Source organism: Dermacentor albipictus, chromosome 1 (assembly GCF_038994185.2).
Source record: "Dermacentor albipictus isolate Rhodes 1998 colony chromosome 1, USDA_Dalb.pri_finalv2, whole genome shotgun sequence".
Taxonomy (NCBI): Eukaryota; Metazoa; Arthropoda; class Arachnida; order Ixodida; family Ixodidae; genus Dermacentor; species Dermacentor albipictus.
Window position 1 is genome coordinate 484,402,918 of NC_091821.1, and position 21,271 is coordinate 484,424,188.

Below are 21,271 nucleotides of genomic sequence, written 5' to 3' on the forward strand. Positions count from 1 at the left end.
TCCTTCAACAAATCTGCTGTGACCTGATCCCCCCAGCTGCCTTCCCCCTTTGCATATCTCCCAAGGCTTTCTTTACTTTTTCCGGGGTTACCTTTGGGATTTCGTATTCGTCTAGACTATTTTCTCTTCCATTATCGTCGTGGGTGCCACTGGTACTGTATAAATCTCTATAGAACTCCTCAGCCACTTGAACTATCTCATCCATATTAGTAATGATATTGCCGGCTTTGTCTCTTAACGCATACATCTGATTCTTGCCAATTCCTGGTTTCTTCTTCACTGTTTTTAGGCTTCCTCCGTTCCTGAGAGCATGTTCAATTCTATCCATATTATACTTCCTTATGTCAGCTGTCTTACGCTTGTTGATTAACTTCTAAAGTTCTGCCAGTTCTATTCTAGCTGTAGGGTTAGATGCTTTCATACATTGGCGTTCCTTGATCAGATCTTTCGTCTCCTGCGATAGCTTGCTAGTATCCCGCCTAACGGAGTTACCACCGACTTCCATTGCACACTCCTTAATGATGCCCACAAGATTGTCGTTCATTGTTTCAACACTAAGGTAATCTTCCTGAGTTAAAGCCGAATACCTGTTTTGTAGCTTGATCTGGAATTCCTCTATTTTCCCTCTTACTGCTAACTCATTAATCGGCTTCTTATGTACCAGTTTCTTCCGTTCCCTCCTCAGGTCTAGACTAATTCGAGTTCTTACCATCCTGTGGTCACTGCAGCGCACCTTGCGGAGCACGTCCACATCTTGCATGATGCCAGGGTTAGCGCAGAGTATGAAGTCTATTTCATTTCTAGACTCGCCGTTCGGGCTCCTCCACGTCCACTTTCGGCTATCCCGCTTGCGGAAGAAGGTATTCATTATCCTAATATTATTCTGCTCCGCAAACTCTACTAATAACTCTCCCCTGCTATTCCTAGTGCCTATGCCGTATTCCCCCACTGCCTTGTCTCCAGCCTGCTTCTTGCCTACCTTGGCATTAAAGTCGCCCATCAGTATAGTGTATTTAGTTTTCACTCTGCCCATCGCCGATTCCACGTCTTCATAGAAGCTTTCGACTTCCTGGTCATCATGACTGGATGTAGGGGCGTAGACCTGTACAATCTTCATTTTGTACCTCTTATTAAGTTTCACAACAAGACCTGCCACCCTCTCGTTAATGCTATAGAATTCCTGTATGTTACCAGCTATATTCTTATTAATGAGGAATCCGACTCCTAGTTCTCTTCTCTCCGCTAAGCCCCGGTAGCACAGGACGTGCCCGCTTTTTAGCACTGTATATGCTTCTTTTAGCCTCCTAACTTCACTGAGCCCTATTATAGCCCATTTACTGCCCTCTAATTCCTCCAATAGCACTGCTAGATTCGCCTCACTAGATAACGTTGTAGCGTTAAACGTTGCCAGGTTCATATTCCAATGGCGGCCTGTCCGGAGCCAGTGATTCTTAGCACCCTCTGCTGCGCCGCAGGTCTGACCGCCGCCGTGGTCAGTTGCTTCGCAGCTGCTGGGGACTGAGGGCCGGGGTTTGATTGTTGTGTTCATATAGGAGGTTCTGGCGAAGTACTGCACCAGGGTGGCCAATCCTGCTCTGGTGAGGGAGTGCGTTACCGGTTCTGGTCACCGGGATCAGGCCACACTCCAGGCCTGTTTGTGCAATTTCATCAACACGCAGATTTTTTTTTTTTAATCCGGTGGAAAATTGCCGGCACCGGGACTCGAACCGCGGACCTCTTGCACGCGAGGCGGGTGTTCTACCTCTACGCCACCGCTGCACTCTGTGATCTCACGGCATGTGATCTCACTTCAGGGTCAATGGTGGCCACCGCCGGGAGGCGACCGATGGCGCGATATGAGGCCCCATCTGCAGCCTGTGTGACGTCATCACGTGACGTCATGTCACGTGACCCCACTTCAGGGTCAATGGTGGCCACCGCCGGGCGTCGCGCGAAGGCCCGAAACCTACGTTAATATGCTTCGCATAAAAGCATGGCGACCTTATACTAGTGATCAGTGCGCGATGACAAATACGAGTCGCATGACGGTTGTGATACGAATTCAGGTTTCAGTGACCATTTCAAGAAAAACATTTTATGAAAGCGACAAATATAATTTTTTTCTTGAGGAAAAGTTCGGAAGGCCAAGATTATATTTCATTAGTGAAATACTGGAATTACCGAAGTAGTTTGATGAATAAAGCGAGCTTAACGAGTCTGAACAGACAATCTGCAAGGTTACATAAGCTTAAATCCCAGATAGCAGTTGCATACTCGAATTTAGACATTATTAGCGTTTCATGCACGAATAGTTTCTATTGTCTTGTTGCTTCAGCAAATTGTGTCGTAGATTTTAATGCATGGTTAGTATTGTTAATGATACATTTATTGTGAGTATGCCAGGAAAAGTAACTAGTTATGTGCGCATCAAGATACTTATTGGGGGTTACGTGCTCCGTACGCCCTTTCAGATATACGGTGCGACGCTGTGGAAGCTGCGCAAGAATTTCGGTCACACTGCTCATCACTCCGCGCGTTCCGTCCAGGCTTTGTTGCGCGCCAGCGGCGTTTACTCGCGCGAGCATGCCCGCGAGGCTGCTGCCACGGGCTGCAATAAGTAATAAAAAAACGGAAAGGAAAACAACAAAAAATCACCACCCGCGCATTCCGTAAAGATGTTTAACCACGCAGCTGAAACGTTCTGCCCCGGTGTTTATGACCGGGTTAATCCGACGGTTCACTAAACGACGGCTTGGTAGGCTGCCGGATCCTCCGTACGCAGTGCTGCTTGTGCTCGGCTGCGGGAGCCTGTTCTTGCGCACGTGACGGAGCATCGGTACGACGTAGACGAGTTCGTTCCCGGTTCCGCTCGCGAGGTTGCTGTTTGAAAGTTACCTGCACCTCAGGAATAGCGTGACGCTTGACCTGCCCACTTCGGAGCTGGGCAGAAACCGCTGCGCGCGCGCTCGGCTGCGACGGAGAGCAGCGACGCCACTAATGACCCAGCCAATCGCACGCCTCTCTTTTCTTTTTCGCGCATGCGCATAGGGTTGCGTCGGAGGAGTTTTCGGCGTGCAGGCGACAGACGTACGTGCGGTCGAATCGGCTTTGTCCTAATCGAATCGGAATTTGTCCTAATCTTCGGAAGCCTCCTCCTGTGCTGCCTAAACCCGTACTGATGTACAACTACCATATTACTGTCTTTGTACGTTTGTGGCGTGTATATGTGCACTAATTTATAAAGGTAAACTTGATTGGCCATAAGCATGTTGTGTTTCACAAATAACTCCCTGGTACGTAAGTCATGGATACCTCCTGCATAATTTTCAAAAATACATAGCACGCGCTTTCGTTCTATTCTATAAGTAATGCTATGTTCAGACTATGTTCGTAAGGCGCCGATTTTTCGTAACATGCGTAAGCGGAAGCGCAACAAGCGTATACGTCTAGTTCAGACTGCGAACGTTAAGGTACCGACGTGCGCAATTCACGCGAAAATCGTGGGTGAGAGTGTTAAAGGGTCCGCAACATTTACGACTGTGATATTACGACCATTGCGACACTGCCAATGACCGATAAGCTTTCGGTTTTCGACAACCGGTGACGACACTTCCGTCCTCCCGTCTGCAGACAGCTCCGGCCACGGGAAGTGCCATTCCGCCATTCCGTGCGCGCGATTACTTTGGCTGTGTTCGTGAAAATTAGTGAAGTGCGCCTTGCGAGACTGTTTTCAGTTCATGTGGTTTATCCGCCGAGGAAATCGATGGCCGCAGATGCGTGCTCCGAACTTCGATTAGTGGTCTCACTAGGTTTTCAAGGAAGCGGAACTGCTGGCGCGACATGCGCATGAAGTTATGAAACATCGCAGCGTCCCCAACTCGGAGCTTGGCGAAAAGGTTGTGAAAATCGCCGTCCACGGATCTGTCGAGAAATACTTGCCGCACCCAAACCCTGCTGCGTCGCCTTCGTCGTCTTTGGGCGATAGAATACATGACTATAAGTTTGTTTTGAGCGTGAATTCCTTCCATCTCGGCCAGCGCTCGCATGTTGACAGGAGACATGTTGGACCGCTGGTGACGTCGATTCTGCAGCACCAAATTTGATTGGCCTGTTGTAAAAGCCGTAATTTACGCAGCAGTAAATGTGAACAAAGGTGCCGGCTTAACTGCCGTAACGTTTTTTACAGCCGTTACGTTCGATACGCCGAAAGAGCTGTTACGCGAGTTACGACCATAGTGTGAACATAGCTTAACTCTTCAGTCTCTTGCGGGGAGACGTGAAACAGAACAAACGAATTTGGTAAAGAACCGACGTGTCTTGTTGGTTGTTGACAGCAGCCAGGCGAATGTCTTTCGTGCCAATTCTAATTTTCTTAGCCTTGGCTGATATCGAGTCTCTCTTAGCATGCCTCACCAAACGAACAACAATGTCCTTGGTTGTTGAGTTCGCAGTTGGGACTCTATGGCATTTATCAATGTCCCTCTCGTCAACTGCCTCTCTGACTAGTTCACAGATTTTTCGAACGGCTACTGAAGAGTCGCACTCTTCCGGAACACCTTTTATCTCAAGGTTGTTACTTCTTTGATGCCGCTCCAACTCTTGTAATTTCAGAGTTAACTGCTTGCTTTCAGTTTTTAGTTTTTGATTCTCAGACAATAAGCTTTTTAATTCATCTCTTAGTGCCTTTAGTTCTCGAGTCACGCCTTTCACATCGTCACATGTGTCAGTGCAGTGCTGAACCAACTTTCTCAGGTCCCTGAGTTCAGCACGCATTTCCCGCTTAAATTCTGCAAATAAGGCTTACTACATCACTTTCCCCCTCCTTCCCTATCTCTTGTTGAGGGGAATAACTTGCTGAGATAACCTGTTAAGGAGAGTCGTGCCAGTGTCTGCGGTTGGCCCGCTGCTTCTTGCTGTCTTGCTTACCTTTCGTTGTGTTGTGGTGGAAAATCGCGGCGGCGTGCAACGTACCTGTTACAAGAGCTCGACAGCGCTGCACTGCTACGAAAAAAAACATTATACGCCTATAAATTCATTTTCCTTGGCAGCTCCGAGTACCCAGTGCTAGAGCAATCGACGAGCAGCCATCTTCTATTCCTTTCGGAACGGGGTAGTCTCCGTCTATTCAGAAAAAAAAATAAGTTTTGTTCGACGTTTTAGCGCATCTTCAATGCGTACAGGTAACTTTGACGCATTGAGTTTTCGCGGTTTTGAGACGTCGCGTGACAGACAGGCCGAGTGGCCTTAGCCCTATAACTTTTCAATCAATCAATCAATCAATCAATCAATCAATCGATTTGTTATTATTACATAAAGATACCTTACAGACAAAGGTGTACAGAAGGAGGTCCCGTAGTAAAAATTGAATCAGGACCTCCTGTTCATGGTTAACACAAAAGTTACATTGGCAAGAAACATCAACTGAATGGTACAATTCCAGAAATGATAAATAATGAAATACAGATATAAGTACTGAAGATATTAATAGACAACAATGCATCGGCAGTAAGCAATATTGGGAAACTAGATCAAACTAATACAGAAGCGAAGGCGAAAAGAATAATGAAAATAAATAAAGAAAAACTTAAGTAACATGTCGGAGTACATAAGAATGGCACGTCTAAAATCAAAATAGGGTTATACAGTACGCTGCGTTACATACATATCACATAACAAAAGAAAATTTCAGTTCATAGCAAAATCGAGGGGCTTTCTGGGGTCTTATTACAAATGGTAATGTACTCCATGATGATGTGGCTGCAAAGTCAACTGCCTGTTTGCCATAATTAGTGTGCACTTTGGGCAGAATTAAATTATTATGCAGCACGAAACCTGTTGAGTTAGTGTTTGTTAGAGATGATACAACAATAAGTGATAATGAGATTTTGTCATTTACTAGTTTGAAAAGAAAAGTGTCAAGGTCGTAATTGACAAGGGCTGCAACGTCCAGAATGTTATTTGCTTGTAGTAACTGTTTAGCATTGGCGATGTGTGGACTCGACGTGATCATTCTAATTGTCTGGTTCTGGGTGGTTTCTATCGGTTTTATGTGAGTAGTGTACGTGTTACCCCAGGAGGTTATGCAGTAATTAATGTGAGAGCTTACAAACGCGAAATAAAATGAAAGCAACCAGGTTGTGGAAAGAATGGACGTGTCCTTATGAGAATGCATATTCCAAGTGATAACTTCTTTTTGATATGAATTACATGGCGATGAAATTTAAGGAACAGCCAATAATAACACCTAAGTATGTGCATTCTTCACATGCTGATAAATTGTTACCAACTGAAATGGGCGGAATGCATAGTGATGATTTATTTTGCGGAGAGCTGATGGTGAAAAAGTATAGGATGGGAATTAATTATTCTTACTTTTTCCTGTCTAATCATGCATAGTCAGTGTATACAGGTCATATCAGATGAGGGGCATTCGCAGTTTTCTAGACCTCGCGCGACAGACAAACGAAGTGGCGGTGACCGGAAAAAAAATTTGGCCAGTCGTGGAGGGCTGATTGCACAAACGAAATAAGGAAAGTTTGGTGTAACTCTACGTTGTAGCGCCCCATACGTGCACAAGTTGTGGTTGTAGTACATGAAATGATTAGTCCTTATAAAGCATCGCAGATTCAAAGCTGCACTACGAAATGAGATTGACATGTATATGACTGCAGTTATTTTCGTATACAGGGCGTTTCAGCGAGCACTTTAAAAAAATTCTTAAAGGTTACCTGTGGCAGATAGCACAATTATAGTTCATCAAGTGGTCTACTCGATACGGTGGACGCTAGTTGCAGAGAAAAATTGAAATGCTCAATCGACTAATTAACAAAAATTCACAAACTAGCTTTCTAACTAGTTACCTTACGGCCCATATTGCAACTTAGAAATTCTAGCTGTGGAGTACGCAAGGTCGATCCACTTGGAACAAATTGTCAGAATGACACGAGTTTTCAGATAATAATTCCCGAGCTTTGCGGGAAAATACATTGGTGTTCCATGTACTTTTGTGCTATAATGCAAAAAAACGACGTTTTTTTTTTTTAAAGAAAGCGAAGGCGCACAGAATGATGGCTAGTCTGACGGCCAAATTTTTTCGATCAGTTAATCTGACCTTGAGCCTTCGTTCAACTTTAACTCGACATTGTTGACTACGTTGCACTCTATCATGTGCCCGAGCGCCTCATCACTGCCTTTAATGGAAAAGAAATTGTATGCTTAATAGGAATGGGATTCTGATAATGGGCGTGAATAATGGATGTGCGTAGCACCGGCTGAGCTTAGAATTCGCTCATGTGCAGAAACATGAGCTTGGCTGTTTACCTCGTGGTTGATGGCTTCTAGTTGATGCAATAATTAAATTTATGTTGTTCCTACAGCAATCGGGCTGTCTTCTTCTGGTCTACTTATATGTGTGTGCTGTTTCGTTCACTGGTCTTTGTTATTAGTGCTATTGAATCTCCTGAAACATGAACATGCAGATGAAATATTTAATATTTATGCCAGCCTTCTAGTACACATTTGTCATCCTTGAGCAAAGCGAGTTGCGAACACGTTAGTGAACAAGTATAGGCATACGAGAAGTCAAGAAATCTAAATTTTAGCCAATGCACCAATATGTACGCCGGTCGTTCTCCAAAATTCATAGAATTGAGGATTCTGTGTCCTATTACACCCTGACAATAGCTTGCTACTTCAAGCAAAATTAGGCTACGGGGATCTTTCGGTTATAGACAAAAGCTGAAAGTTGGCCGGTTGCTACTTATTCATGGTCAGACAGCAACGCGCACAAAATACAAAGAACACAGGCAGCTAACAAACGCTGTTTAACAACTTACTATGTCTTACACTCTTTAAATAGAACTACTGTTGTAAAAACCTCACGTCCCTAGTTTTTATCAAGCTTTGAATGCAAGCAACCAGTCCTTACTTATATTCCCCCAATTCACGCCTGTCCAACACTAAGTATCACATCTGGTTTTATTCCTATAGATAGGTTTGTTGTTTTAAAAGGCACTGACTAAAGATTTCTAGGCATCTGTGTAGTGATAGAGGCAGGTGTAAGCTTAATTAGGGATGAACTAGAGCAGTCTACCCTTAATGGAGAAGAAATATGCAACTTTGCTAGATGGACAAGGCTATTTGTGAACGACACTGCACCGACCAGTGACTCAGCAACTATTACCTTCTGCATGACGTAGCGGCGTCACAATCTCGCCGAGGTAACTCCATTTGTGTAGCCACAGAACGCCCCCCACCTGTTAAGAATTACCGGCAGGGTAAGCGATCCTATGGCACCGAGAATTGGCCAGGAATATTTTATTGCTCGCTCATAGGCTAGATTATCGCAACAGTTGTGGAACAAGAAATGTCGCTGTAGCCAATGGTTCAACAAGGGGCTTGTCTTCGTCGGAGCAGCAGCTGCCAAGCACGTGCGGCACTGACGGAGACAACTCCCTCTTGTCAGAACGTTAGCTCCAGTTGACATTTCTTCTGCGACCAACGTTGATCACGTCAGACCTCCCATCTTCTAGCGAACTATCTTCTTTGGATTTCGCAGACTCGGTGATTCGCTAGATTGTGAAGTGCAACAAATTGGTCAACTACACTAGTGCCATCTGCTTCAATTCATTCCCGATGGCAGGCTCAGCCCGCGCCGAAGCAGCAGCGTCCGCAGCTCGTCCAGCCGAAGGTCGCAGACCATGGACACGGAAGTGAAGACGTCAGCGCCAATCATTGAGCTTCCACCTGGGTTGGACAGGAAGACGGCCGGCTACTGGGTGATGGCACTGGCCATTTTCTGCCTGGCGTCGTCCTGCGCTCTCGTCGCCACGCTGCTCAACCGCACCGCGGCGAGCCAGGACAGCTTCGGCGAAGAGAGGTACCTGGCCAGGAAGGAACCTTCCCTGCAACTGCACGAACGAACACGGGGTCTCGAGGACTTGAGTGTTGAAGTGCACTTCGCCCGACGGAAAACACCCAAAGCAGTTACGCTCAGGACGCCGCCTTTCTTCTTCATCACCACTAGGCCTCGAAGAGGCGGCACCCCTGCGCTCTTCCCGAGGACGGTGCCGGCCTTCCCGGAGGAGTATCCCGCGGGGGAGGAGACCCTCGCAGAGTATCCAGCGACGGTGCCGGAGCGCCCGGGTGACTACGAAACGCCTCCGTATGATATGCTGCCCGTAGAGACGGAGGCACCATATGTTAGACCAGCAACTGTGGAACCCCATGTCGACATAGACAATTCCACTGGTAGCCAAGGTGATGCGCAAGGGAATGTCACGGAAAGTGCTGGCGAGACCAGCGATACTAAAGCAAGTGAAAAAGAGAATGAAGGCCCGCAATCGCCAGAAACCATCGAAACTGCCACGAATGTAGTCGTCGAGTCATCTCCATCGGCTGAAGTGACCACTGAAGTGGCCAGCTCCGAAGGTATCACTGAGGCCAGCAGGAAGGAAGTGGAGCCTTCGACGTCAGCGGAAAGCGCTTCGGCTGGTGAGACGGAAGCTGAGTCTTCGACATCAGCTGAAGCCACTTCGGCTTCTGAGACAGATGCTGAGCCGTCCACAGAAAAAGCCACAGAAAAATCAGATGACAGGCATTTGAACGAGTATGACGACGACAATTTTAACATGCTTCAAAAAGTGCGACGAGCGCCATGAATATGGCTCACCATACCTGGATGGCCTAAGGTAATTTTATTTCGTACTTCTATTCATCTAGTCCTGTGTTAAGTTTAGACAGATGTAGTTCGCGTATACCCCTCTATGGTGGTCCACCTAGCACGAATTGCCCGTATTGTCAAGAAATTTTGTTGTGCAGGAAGTTACTTATGTCCTCACCATGCCGCCAAATGTGAAGCGGATAAGCGAAATGGCAATTTGGTAGCACTTCCTAGGTATGCATACCTCGGGACTGACGCTGTTGTCTACGAATTTGAGGTAAATGCACGTGATGTGAGCGTTACTGGCAGGGATAGCTTCCGCGAAGCCGCTGTTTGTTTTGAAAGTTCCGAATAAAAATAAATTAGTGAGACTTTTGGGTTAGCGAACTGCTCGATTCAAATTTAGGCAATAGTAATGTCCGGCATGTTATGTATGCTTCCCATAGGCCGTCTTGAAGAATAAATATTGTAAATTAAAAAATATATCTCTATGTACGAGATGAAGAGCAGACAGTGTCACAGTACAGCTAAGTGAGGTATTACGGTAAACAATTCTGTTCTTTATGCAAAAAAGAGGTGAGGCTTAGAGAAAGCCTTAGGTGATAGCGTTATCAAGATATTTCGTTACATTAATGATTACCTGATATTTTGCAATAGGGAAAAATTCGATTCCGCTGCTACCTCAGTAGGCGAGCTTTATGGAGGAGGATTAAAGTTTACCAATGAATTTCCTCAGCGACGCGTAATTCAGTTTCTTGACATTTTCTTGGTCTTCGAACAAAATTATGTTTGTTGGCAGTACTCCCCAAGATCTTCGAAGCCGTTGCTCAACTTTCAATCCAAGCATTCCGAAGTAGTAAAAAACGGAATCGCCATGTCGTGCCTTAAGTCTTCTCTCACCAGATCGTGCATGCACAAAATGAGCGTCAGTTTTAACGCGTCAGCGTTAACGAGCTCGTGTCGCAGAAAAGCCGGTGTCGTCGGTGTTGGCGTCGGCGGCGTTGGCCGTGAGCGATAAATCCCAGCAGGCACTTCATGAATAAAAAACAACTTGCAAGATGGGCTGGGTGGGAATCGAACCAGGGTCTCCGGAGTGTGAGACGGAGACGCTACCACTCAGCCAGGAGTTTTTTTTTTCTTTATTGCCAACTTAGCACAATACAGTGAAAAACACCATCATAACATCACATTAAAAATGCTAGCATAAGTGGGTAAAAAACGCTTTACGGTCAGGAGTTCGTCCAGATAAACACACCAATCTGGCTTTTCTTGCTTCTGTTTGTACACATCTCGTAAATATGCGATGCTTTCGTTGAAGTTGTCCCGGGCTGACCTCGCGTTGACGTCCGCATTACGCACTGACATTCTGGTTTTCCAAACACTGTGCATTACTAGAATCATTAGCATATCGTACGGCACACCTTCGCTTTCGACGGGAAGAAATCGAATGCCGTAGGGTGTAAGCGGCAGTTCCTTTTTCAGGGTTCTTTGCAAGATGTCCCATAAGAATACGGCATCCCAACAATCGAGAAACATGTGCTCGATTGTTTCAGGCCTTTTGCATATTACACAGTCTACCGACCATGGTACCAACAACCCTTTTTCCTTTAGCCACGGTATTGTAGAAAGTGTGCCACTATGGAGCATGAAAAGGAAAGTTTTGACTGACGATCGGATAGTCATACTTTTAACCCTTTTTAACACATTGCTGCCTAGCCCACGATTGTACATCCTTCGATACAAGGGAACAGGCATCATCACATTAATTAGGTCTTTGTAGAGGCGTTTTCTCTTGACCTCGCTGAGATATTCCATTGAAAATCTTACTTTTAGAAACTGGACAGCCGCAACAATTTCATGCATGTATCCGCGGACATTGCGTTGCATATGGGCGCATGATGACACAATGACATCTGGCAATGCCTTCGCCACTCTCACTTGCATAACACTTTTTAAAAAAGGATTTCTTTGATTGCGATATTATACGAACCTAGAGACAATTTGTCTCACGAACAAATGAATCAAACCCAGTCCTCCCGATCGCACTGGAAGGAACAAATTTGTGCGGCTCATCCTTTCCCATGATGAGTTCCATACAAAAACAGCCAACACTCTATGCAGTCGTTGAATACTCATGCGCGACATGTGCAACGCTTGCAAAACATACCATACTCGAGCAATAATAAAAATGTTACACACTGTGGCACGGGAAAAAATTGATAGGTCTCGTCCTCCCCATTTTTGTGTTTTCTCTCGAGCCTTGTCTGTCTGTTCTTTCCAGTATTCTTGTGTATCCTTGTAGTGTTGTAGTGGTACGCCTAGGTATTTACTTGGAGTAGTCGCCCTCTGAATGTTGGCGTACGTGACTGGCACACTTTCCCATTCACCATGCCAGAAACCCTGACATTTATTCCAGTTTATTCTGCTCCCTGTGTATTGACAGAAAGCTGTGGCGTCTTTTATCGCATTTGTTACACTTTCTCTATCGATATAGAAAACAGCTATGTCGTCGGCGTAAGATAATATTTTGACTTCACAAGCCATAATACGAAAGCCTCTTATTTCCTCATTTTGAATAATCTTTAAACAAAATGGCTCTAAATAAATGCTAAAAAGTAGTGACGACAGAGGACACCCTTGTTTCACCGAAAAGACGACATGGATGCTTTTGCTGACTTGTTTGTTAATTATAATTGAGGCAGAGCATCCAGTGTACGGCATTTTTACACCTTCCAGTATTATTTTCCCTACATTTACATATTCCCTAATGGCAAACAGTATTTCGTGCGTAACAAGGTCAAAAGCTTTTTCCAGATCTATTTGGAGCATTGCCACGTGGTTGGAAAAAACATCACAACACTCTAAAATATTTCTTGCCATCTGAATGTTCGTCGTTATGCTCCTACCTTTAATTCCGCACGTCTGTTGTAGTCCGACTATATCTTTAATAAAACCTTGTAATCTTCTTGCCAAGACCTTCATGAATATCTTGTAATCTACGTTAGAGAGGGTAATTGGCCGGTAAGAACCTACCAATAATTGCTTAAGTTGGTCGTCCGTTTTAGGAATGAGAATGATATGTGATTGACGGAAGGAAAGGGGAAGCTCTTCTACGTCATATGCCCCTTGTATTACCGCGTGCAATGCCTTAGCTATAGGAGTTTTAAATTTCTTATAAAACGCTGAACCCAGTCCATCGGGACCGGGCGACTTTCCGGGGTTCAAATCGTCGATTGATTTTTCAATTTCCTTTAATGTAATTGAGGCTTCTAGGACTGATTTTGCATTTTCATCTAGTTGCGGCATAAGTGGAAGAAAGGCGTTAACAAATCCCTTGTTTACTTCTTTCCTTTCACCAAACAATTTCCGAAAGTGCTCTACCAAAGCGTCTTCTATATCACTTTTCTTATCTGTGACTACACTTCGGTACCTTATTTCTTTGATTTCTTTTTTCGTCACTAAGGACGCGTTTGGTGGGCGTTTTGCCCATCCACAAATGCTCTGCACGAGCCCGTATCACTGCTCCTCTATAATTTTCGACATCGATAAGCTCAAGTTGTCACTTGACGTCTCGAATTTCTTTACTGCGCAGGCCGGGGGTAACACTTTCTTGGCTGATCAAGAAGTCTAACTGGGCTTGCAGTTCTTTTTCGTGTTTTATTTTACTGTGCTTAAGTGCAGAAGCCCGTTCTATCGCCTTAATCTTTATTTTTTCTTTGAAACGCTCCCATCTGCCAATTATGTTCTGGTGATCTTCAAGTAAGTCATTAAGGTTTTCCATTGCGTAATCTACGAAAGTTTTGTCATCCAATAGATTATCATTAAGTTTCCAGAGCTGCCAATTAAATGTACTTTTTCTTTTTTCTGCTCCAAGCGAGAAAGACACTAAGCTGTGGTCGCTAAAAGAAACATGATTGACTGTGTAATTACTGCACAAAGGTGCAAGAGCTGTCGATATATAAGCTCTATCTAGTCTAGCGTGGCTATTTCCTTGAAAATGAGTGAACTGGGGGAAGTTACATGAAAACAAAGACCCCACGTCATCTAAATTGTGTTCACCCACTATTGCGCTTAAAAATATTGCACTTTTATCTCGAATAGGTCGTTTGTTCACTCTATCTTCTGGTTCACAAACACAGTTGAAATCACCCAGTAATATGACCAGCTTATCGAATAGCAGGTGTTTTTCCGTTTCCTCACAGAACACTCGCCGGTCACGTTCCTTGTTTGGTGCGTACACGTTAATCACCCTCCAATTTTTCATTGCGAAGGTGAAATCACAAACGACATAACGACCACATTGACTGACACTCAAAAATTCCTCAACAATCTCAATAGAATTTCGAAGAAATAGAGCACAACCTGCTGACAAGCCTACTGCATGACTTATGGCAACATTGTACCGATTTCGAAAAGGTGATACCATGCGATCACTTTGTTCCTGCGTTTCTACTTTTGTCTCTTGAACTGCTACGATATCCAGCGCATTTCCTAACAGCAGGCAACTAAGCTGGTACTGACGCCTCCTAGACGCCAGACCTCTGACATTTATCGTCGCTATGCGTAGTGCTGTGCCTGATTTTAACGCCATTTCTTTTTATATATTCTGCAAAATGATCGCATTACAGTACCCCTTTACAATCTGAAAAATTTGTTAGCATAGTATAACACTTACAGCGAAGATGAACCTTGTAGACACATCACGTGTGCAGCACAATGTGCGCTATAGGCATCTTCTAACCGGAAGGCTTCACGACACTTGCAAATGAGTTCACTCAGAGTCCCCACGTCTTCCCGAAGACCCCAAAAGGTTGCGCTCGCGGAGAGTCGCCGTTAAGACGGAGATTTTTCCGCCGGCCGCCACTCAGCGGAAAAATTCGGCCTCTGCTTCACTGAAGACCGTCTTATGCCGAGTCCCTTCGGCGGTGGTTCTGTCTCTTCTCCTTTGTCTGCTTCCTCGACGTCCAGTGAGGCTTTCGACGACGTCCATGCAAATCCCTTGGGTTTCTTCCACTTTTGTATCCTCGCTGATAGGTTGACAGGCGTCCTTCGATGTGGTGGCTTTTTCCACGGCCTGGTCTTTGGTATCCCGTTAGCGCTCTGATGGTTGACGCCTTTCCTCCAAAAAGTGTTTGTTGGCTGCCAGCGTTACCATTTTGCGGACTGTGGTGTCCTTTGACGGCTTCGAAGCTTCTTCAGCGTCGTTTTCATCCATGAGAAGTTCGGAGGAATCCTCGCCACTCGTAGGCCCAGCGACGCTGGCGTACGTCTTAGGGCGTTGACCTTCTTCATGTCCGAATCTACGGCAGGCACTGCATTTTGGAACCCGGCAGTCGCGGCGAATGTGCCCCGTTGCATGACAGCGCAGGCACATCGGCGGATGGCCTGATACGACCACCAAAGCTTGTTCACCTGCGACGTTCAGCTGGTGTGGTAGATCTTCCAGCTTAGCGCCTGCTTTGAGACGCATGGACACCAACCTGGTTGTGGACCCCTTGTCAGTGATTCCGTGTATTCGCCACCGCTCTCTGCTAATTTCTGTCACTTTTCCATAAGGAAGGAAGGCCACCCGCATGTCATCATCTGGAACGTTGTGCAACAGCCAGTGCACTTTCATCCTTACATCTTGGTTTCCAGGATCAATGACGACGCAGCGCCGGCCCTTGACCTTCAATTCACTCGCGGCGAGTAACTTCTTCACGGCTTCGGCATTACTGAAAGTTACGGCCCACACATGGCTCATCCGATACGCCCCTAAGGCGATCACTTCAGGAAGCAGCGACATACCAGGCAACGCGTCGCGAAAATCTTCGACTCGGTAAGGCCGCGCTTGAACATCTCCGTGAAGAAAAACTGTATCAACAACAAAACGACCTTTTGGCAAATTCGGCAAAATCAACTCGTAGCCTTCTTCAGATGAAAAGTTCCTGTTGCCGCGGCTGGCAATAGCCGCTGTAGCCGCCCCTACGGAGCTCGTCATCGCACAACCGTTCGCTTCGGCGGCCGGGAGTCCGATCACTCAGCCACGAGTTCGATGCTTCAAAGCTGTACAAAAGCGCCTCTAGTGAATGCGGTGTTGCCTTAGAAACGAGCTGTTTTTAAGGCTCAGGCGTGCGTCGCTTGCTCAGGCGCACATTTCGTTGCCGCGCCGAACGCTGCGTTGCTCGACGCTCACCGCGTCCGATGCGGGGTGCGTAGTCGCTGCGCCGTAGCCCATTGTCTTACACCCCTTGGTAGGTCGACGGGAACGCTGTCGCGTTCCACTCTTGAAGGCGATGCTTAAGCGTCCTCCAATTTTTTAATGCGCAGGTCCAGCGCCTATTAGAAGCAGGTTATCCTAGTGTAGCAGTGGTCACTGTGGCTGAGTGCCTAAAGAAGTCGGTTTCGAGGGGGACGGACGTGATTACGGAAGGCAGTAATAGCAAAAAAAGAGTAGTGGCTATTCCGTATATTCGTTCAGTGTCGCACAGGCTTTAAAAAGTTGCAAGTAGATGTTTTGTTTCTTTTTTTTTGTGAGTTGTTTCTTTTTCGCCTCAGTGCTCCCTTCACTTGATAGTCGGCGTTCGTGTTGTCCACTTCTCTTCTCTTGTGTCCTGTCTGCACGCCTCACCTCTTTTTTTCCATAATGAATCCTTACCAACTAGCTCAGCTTTCTGTCGTTCTAAAATTCTGTTCTGATTTCAATTCAATCTCGTGGAGATAAATTTACGTAACCGCTGACGCAGTAAAGGGCGGTGATCTGCAGCGTCGTTTGAAAGACCCAACCAAAGGCTGTTATCGCTTATAGGAGTTCCTTTCTGTTTTGTTTGAAAGTGACTAGCATTGCCCACCTTGACAATATTTTCTTAACTAATGGGCATACAAGAGACGAGAAACCCACAAATGTGGAGAGGGCTTCGATGGGGCCCAGCTAGCGTGGCGAAAGGAGATAACCGAGGGGGAGGGGGGGGGGCTGGTACCCGCATCTGCGATTGGTCCGATTTCACTTGTGGTGGCTGGTCGAAATTCGTGGCGGGTTTCCAATGGAGCGTTACAAATGCCGCCCTTTAAGATGGATCCTCAGCGAAAAATGGTTGACAGCGCGATGTCACATAAGTTCCCAAAAGGTTGGCACGCAAACATCTGTGTTATATGAAAAGAAATTCATTCTCACTGAAACTTTCAAGCAGCCAGTGTCAGAGTGACCGGCGGGCAGCCACTTTTTATTCCTTTGGAACGGGGCCGTCTCCGGCTATCCTAAAAAAATCGGTTTGGTCGGCATATCAATGCATCTTCAGTGCATACAGGTCACTTTAACATGGTGAGTCTTCGTGGTTTGGTGACGTCGCCTAATAGACAGGCGAACGGGCACCGCCCGAAAGAAAGCTGAGCAAAAGTAAAGGGCGAATTTTCAACAAAGTGCAGAGTGGGAAACATCGTCTCTTTTTCTTTCTTTTATGCGCCTAATCCTGCATAATTAGTGTGTGCACGTTATACCAGATGGGGAATTTTCGTAATTTTCGTAACGTCGCGCGTCAGACAGGCGAAGTGGGCAGAGACCTGAAACTTCTGAACAATCGTGTAGGGCTAATGGCATAAACTGAATAGAAACAGTTTGGAATAGGTTTAGGTTGTAGCTCCTTAGTATGTTTAATAGGCCAAGCGGAACTTCAGGAAGCAGTAGCTGGCGACACTTCATTTTATATATTTTGCTATATATAAAGGAGATTGTCAATTTGGCTAACACCCCCGTTAAAATTCGTCTATATGCTGACGATTTCGTTTTGTTTAGAGAAGTTGCCTGCATTAGTTACCAATGTGACCTTAATTCTTACTTAGGCAATGTGTTAGAATGGTGTGAGCAATGGGAAATGCTTCTTAATGCAACTAAGTGTGTCTATCTCCCCATGCATAACGCCCAAAAAAGTACCGTTAGACTAACTACACCTAGAATTTGGCTGCTGCACCTTTACTTAAAATAGCCTGCTATAAATATTTAGGTATAACATCAACAAGTGACTTATCATGGAACTTGCACACAAATACCATCTGCTCTGCCGCTTTCTGTAAACTATGCCGTCTACGCCACAAACTCAACCCTGCCCGCCTAGTGTTAAACTGCTCTCTTACTTTTCCTTAATGAGGCCAAAACTTAAGTACACTTCCATTGTTTGGGGCCCTCACATACAGATTAACGTTGAGAACCTAGAAAGAATTCAAGGAAATGCAGTACGATTTATTTACAGTAAAGTTAAGGCTACTGACTCCCCCACTGCATTACTAACCGCAAACGGCATTGAACTATTAAAAATTCGATGAAAGAGAAGTCGAGTAGCGTTTCTTTCATACTTGATTAGTCATAGCCTAGCCTTAGACAACGCAATATACGTATTGCCCTTGATAAGCAGACCCACTCGAAACCACTACCCTCATTCTCGAACGCCAATCTTCGCAAGGACTGACACTTTTCGGTATTGCTTTTTTTCCACAAACCATAGCTTAGTGTAATAAACTAAATGAAGCATATCTCCAGCGCCCGTGCCCTGCACACCATTTCTACAAATAATGTTGCTATTTCGTGTAATAATTATAGCTGTATTATAACCAAATTGTTTAACACTTCCGTAAACGTTCACCTTTCGACCAAAGAATTTGTATTAAAAACGTGTTACATAGTTCTTTATCCTGTTCGGTGTAAATAATCTGCTGTATACTGCTCCCCCTGCTTCGACTTCTTCTTCGGAGCATTTTGTAAATAAACAACATATAAGCCGTGCATGGCTGTCCATTGTTCCACGGAAGCAAGTGAACTGGAAAGAGAGAATAGATCGCACGTGCGTTGTCTTCTACAGCGCGCTTTTCAATAATGTTTTTATATCTCCCGTGGCAAGTGGTACAGTTCTGCAACATTAGCTGGACTGCTCTCCGAAGTAGACGCTATTAGCACTAGAAATCGAAACCAATATTTAACTAATTAGCTCAGTATCGCTAAGGTTGCTACATTGTGGCTCATGCTGCAATTCGCAAACTGTGTGGAAATCAATCTGTGAATGACGCTACTTTTGAGATATGCATTCTCAAAGTTTTCGGCAAAATGTATTGGTGTTCCAGTAACTTCTGACCTTCAGTGCATAAAAATGCGCCTTTGCGAAAAAATAGTAAGTACAACAGTACATTTTTACAGCAAGTTTTACTGCGCTGACATCAAATCTGGTGCTATTTTCCAAATTCATACCAAGCGGATGTACCTCGCGAAATCACGGGTTCAATTTGTGTATTGGAATATGTCTTCTCAAGTAACTGTCTAAAAAGTTGGGTAGCGAGATTTTGTTATTTAGACAATCATTCATTTTGAAGTCTAATTTAATTAATGTCTGCCTCTTCGAGTAACCCAAGTCAATAAGTAGACCTGCGCTATATGCCACAAGCGCTTTCAAAAATGTGTTGATGGTAAATAAAATAGCCTGTTTGAAACACTAAAGAGAAACACTAAATTATTTGAACTTGTTAATTATTTAAAGCTCCATCTTCCTTAAATTATCTGTAATAGCTAAAGTTATTGTCAGGAAAGCTACAGCTCCCATTTTTAATTCGTTCTGGAACCACAGATGTTCTGCGTCAGTGTGACTTCCAGGATGTAGATGTATTTTTCGCTGTTTGCGCCGTCATGCTGCACTAGAAGCACTTGAAGGTAGCTAAGCTTAGCCTTTACCTCTTTTATAACACAATGCATTCGATCTTTAACGATAAACCAATGCGGAAATCAAGGACCATTGCTAATTATGGCAGCATGACATTTGGAAACGTTTTCCAGCATTTTTCCCCATAGCTGTATTTTAATCCACGCGCATTTAACTTCGTGTAGGGATTTTCTATATTGATCTATTTTGCCTCTTAATCCTGTTTTACTGGCATTTGTAATTATCCGACGACTGCTTTGCAAAATGGTACGTTGTTCGCAAAAGACAATCATATGTGCTCTTGAGCACGTGATTACGCAATTTTTCGCAAAGAACGTAATCAGCTGAAACACTATGAATTCGGCGTACACGTGACCCATAACGTGCCCCTCATTTTCTCCAAATGCAAAAGTTGTGTAGCGAGTTCCGTCAGAACTCCGGGAAACAGCGCAAGATGTTCGCATAACCTTCGAGGACATGTTTGAGGATTTTTGTAGAAAGCTTGTCTTTATTCCACAAGAATATAGCTTGTCACGCGAATTCGTCGTAGTTTTTCCGGCATGTTTGCTAAATTTGATCATGGTGGCACTTGTAGCTATGTCAGGGCCGGAGGATAAATTTTGCGCCGCTCACAAACGACACTCATAACGCTACAGAGCGTGCACTCAATGAATTTATTGCAAAAGTCGCAATATACCCACTTACTTTGCTTGCACATCACCCATGGCCTTACTTTGGCGAAACAGGAACAAGGTTCGTAGTTCAGTTAACTCAGGAAGCCGGTCGCACGTCGTATAATGCGTGAAACTACGGGAAAATACTAGGGTTCGAGCAAAATCAAGAACACTAGCACATAAGCCAGCAACATTGAAACTTTAGGGAACGTCGCATGTTGTAAGAAAACTTGGGTACTTAAGACGACAGGCACCCACAAGATAATAAACTGATGGCGGATAAACCATTCCTGCGACCAATCATGGAATATGCGTCCATACTGTGCGACCCGCACACGAAAGGAAATACTGTCCAGCTAGACAGTACCCGAAGAGAATCGGTCAGCTTTATTTACAGTAGCTACAGGTGGTGCGCGTCGGTGAGCGCCTTCGTGAAAAAGGCTGAGCTGCATTAATTACTGTCCGGGCGTCGTGCTGGTCGCTTACAGCATCTGTATCTGCTGCATCACAGTAAAATACGAATAAATAGGGAGATATCGTTTAGTCTGTCACCAATCGAACTAGACGCTCTCACCACTCCAAAAAACTGCGAGACGTTTATTGTCAAACCGATATCTTTAAAATATCCTTCTTTTTTACGAACGGTCCGAGAATGGAACAGGCTTCGAGCCGACGTCGTGGAGCGCTTGTCTTAGGCTGCTTTCGCTACAGCACTGGAGGCTCTCTGTCTTTGTCAAGGTGTGAAGATTTATTTTATTGCCTTGTATGGGTACGTTTCACCCTGTACATTTCCCTATGTGACATAAACCCTGCGTTGCTCTGCTCTGCACGAAACCAGTCCATGTATAGTTTCAAGCATAATTGACGGTATGCAAAATACATATTGTCTGTACTATGCATTGGTGCATCTTGTATTTCCAACGTTGCTCGCAGCCTTTCCCGGCCAGCATTATTGCTGAAATCAATAAATAAATTAGTAGGATACATTTCGAATGCCCCCCCCCCCCCCATTCCTGGTAAATATATATATTGTGTAACGCATAGTTGTTTCCACGGATTGGCAGACGTAGTTAAGAACGGCAGTGTGACATTTGGCGGCACTTCTTTTCTGACTATTTTGCGTAAGCTGCAGTTGATCCAAACGTGTTTTACTCTGTAAATGGATTTTGCATAGCAGACCGTATATTTTTGCTCAGTTTAAACTTAGCAAAGTGTATTTATGTAATAGCAGAGGGCTCGATTTCGCATCGCCCTTAAAGCACACACATAAGGCTCCG

The 21,271-nt window shown here is 45.0% G+C and overlaps 1 protein-coding gene across 1 annotated transcript in view; it reads left to right on the forward strand.

The window, feature by feature from the left end:
- The window catches only part of LOC135907947 (streptococcal hemagglutinin-like), a 47,301-nt gene that overhangs the window by 6,051 nt on the left and 19,979 nt on the right, over positions 1-21,271 (forward strand). Inside the window, exon 2 of the mRNA XM_065439762.1 lies at positions 8,642-9,689. Coding sequence (XP_065295834.1) covers positions 8,642-9,659 — 1,018 coding nt within the window. The 3' untranslated portion in view covers positions 9,660-9,689. The remainder of the gene's footprint in view (positions 1-8,641; positions 9,690-21,271) is intronic.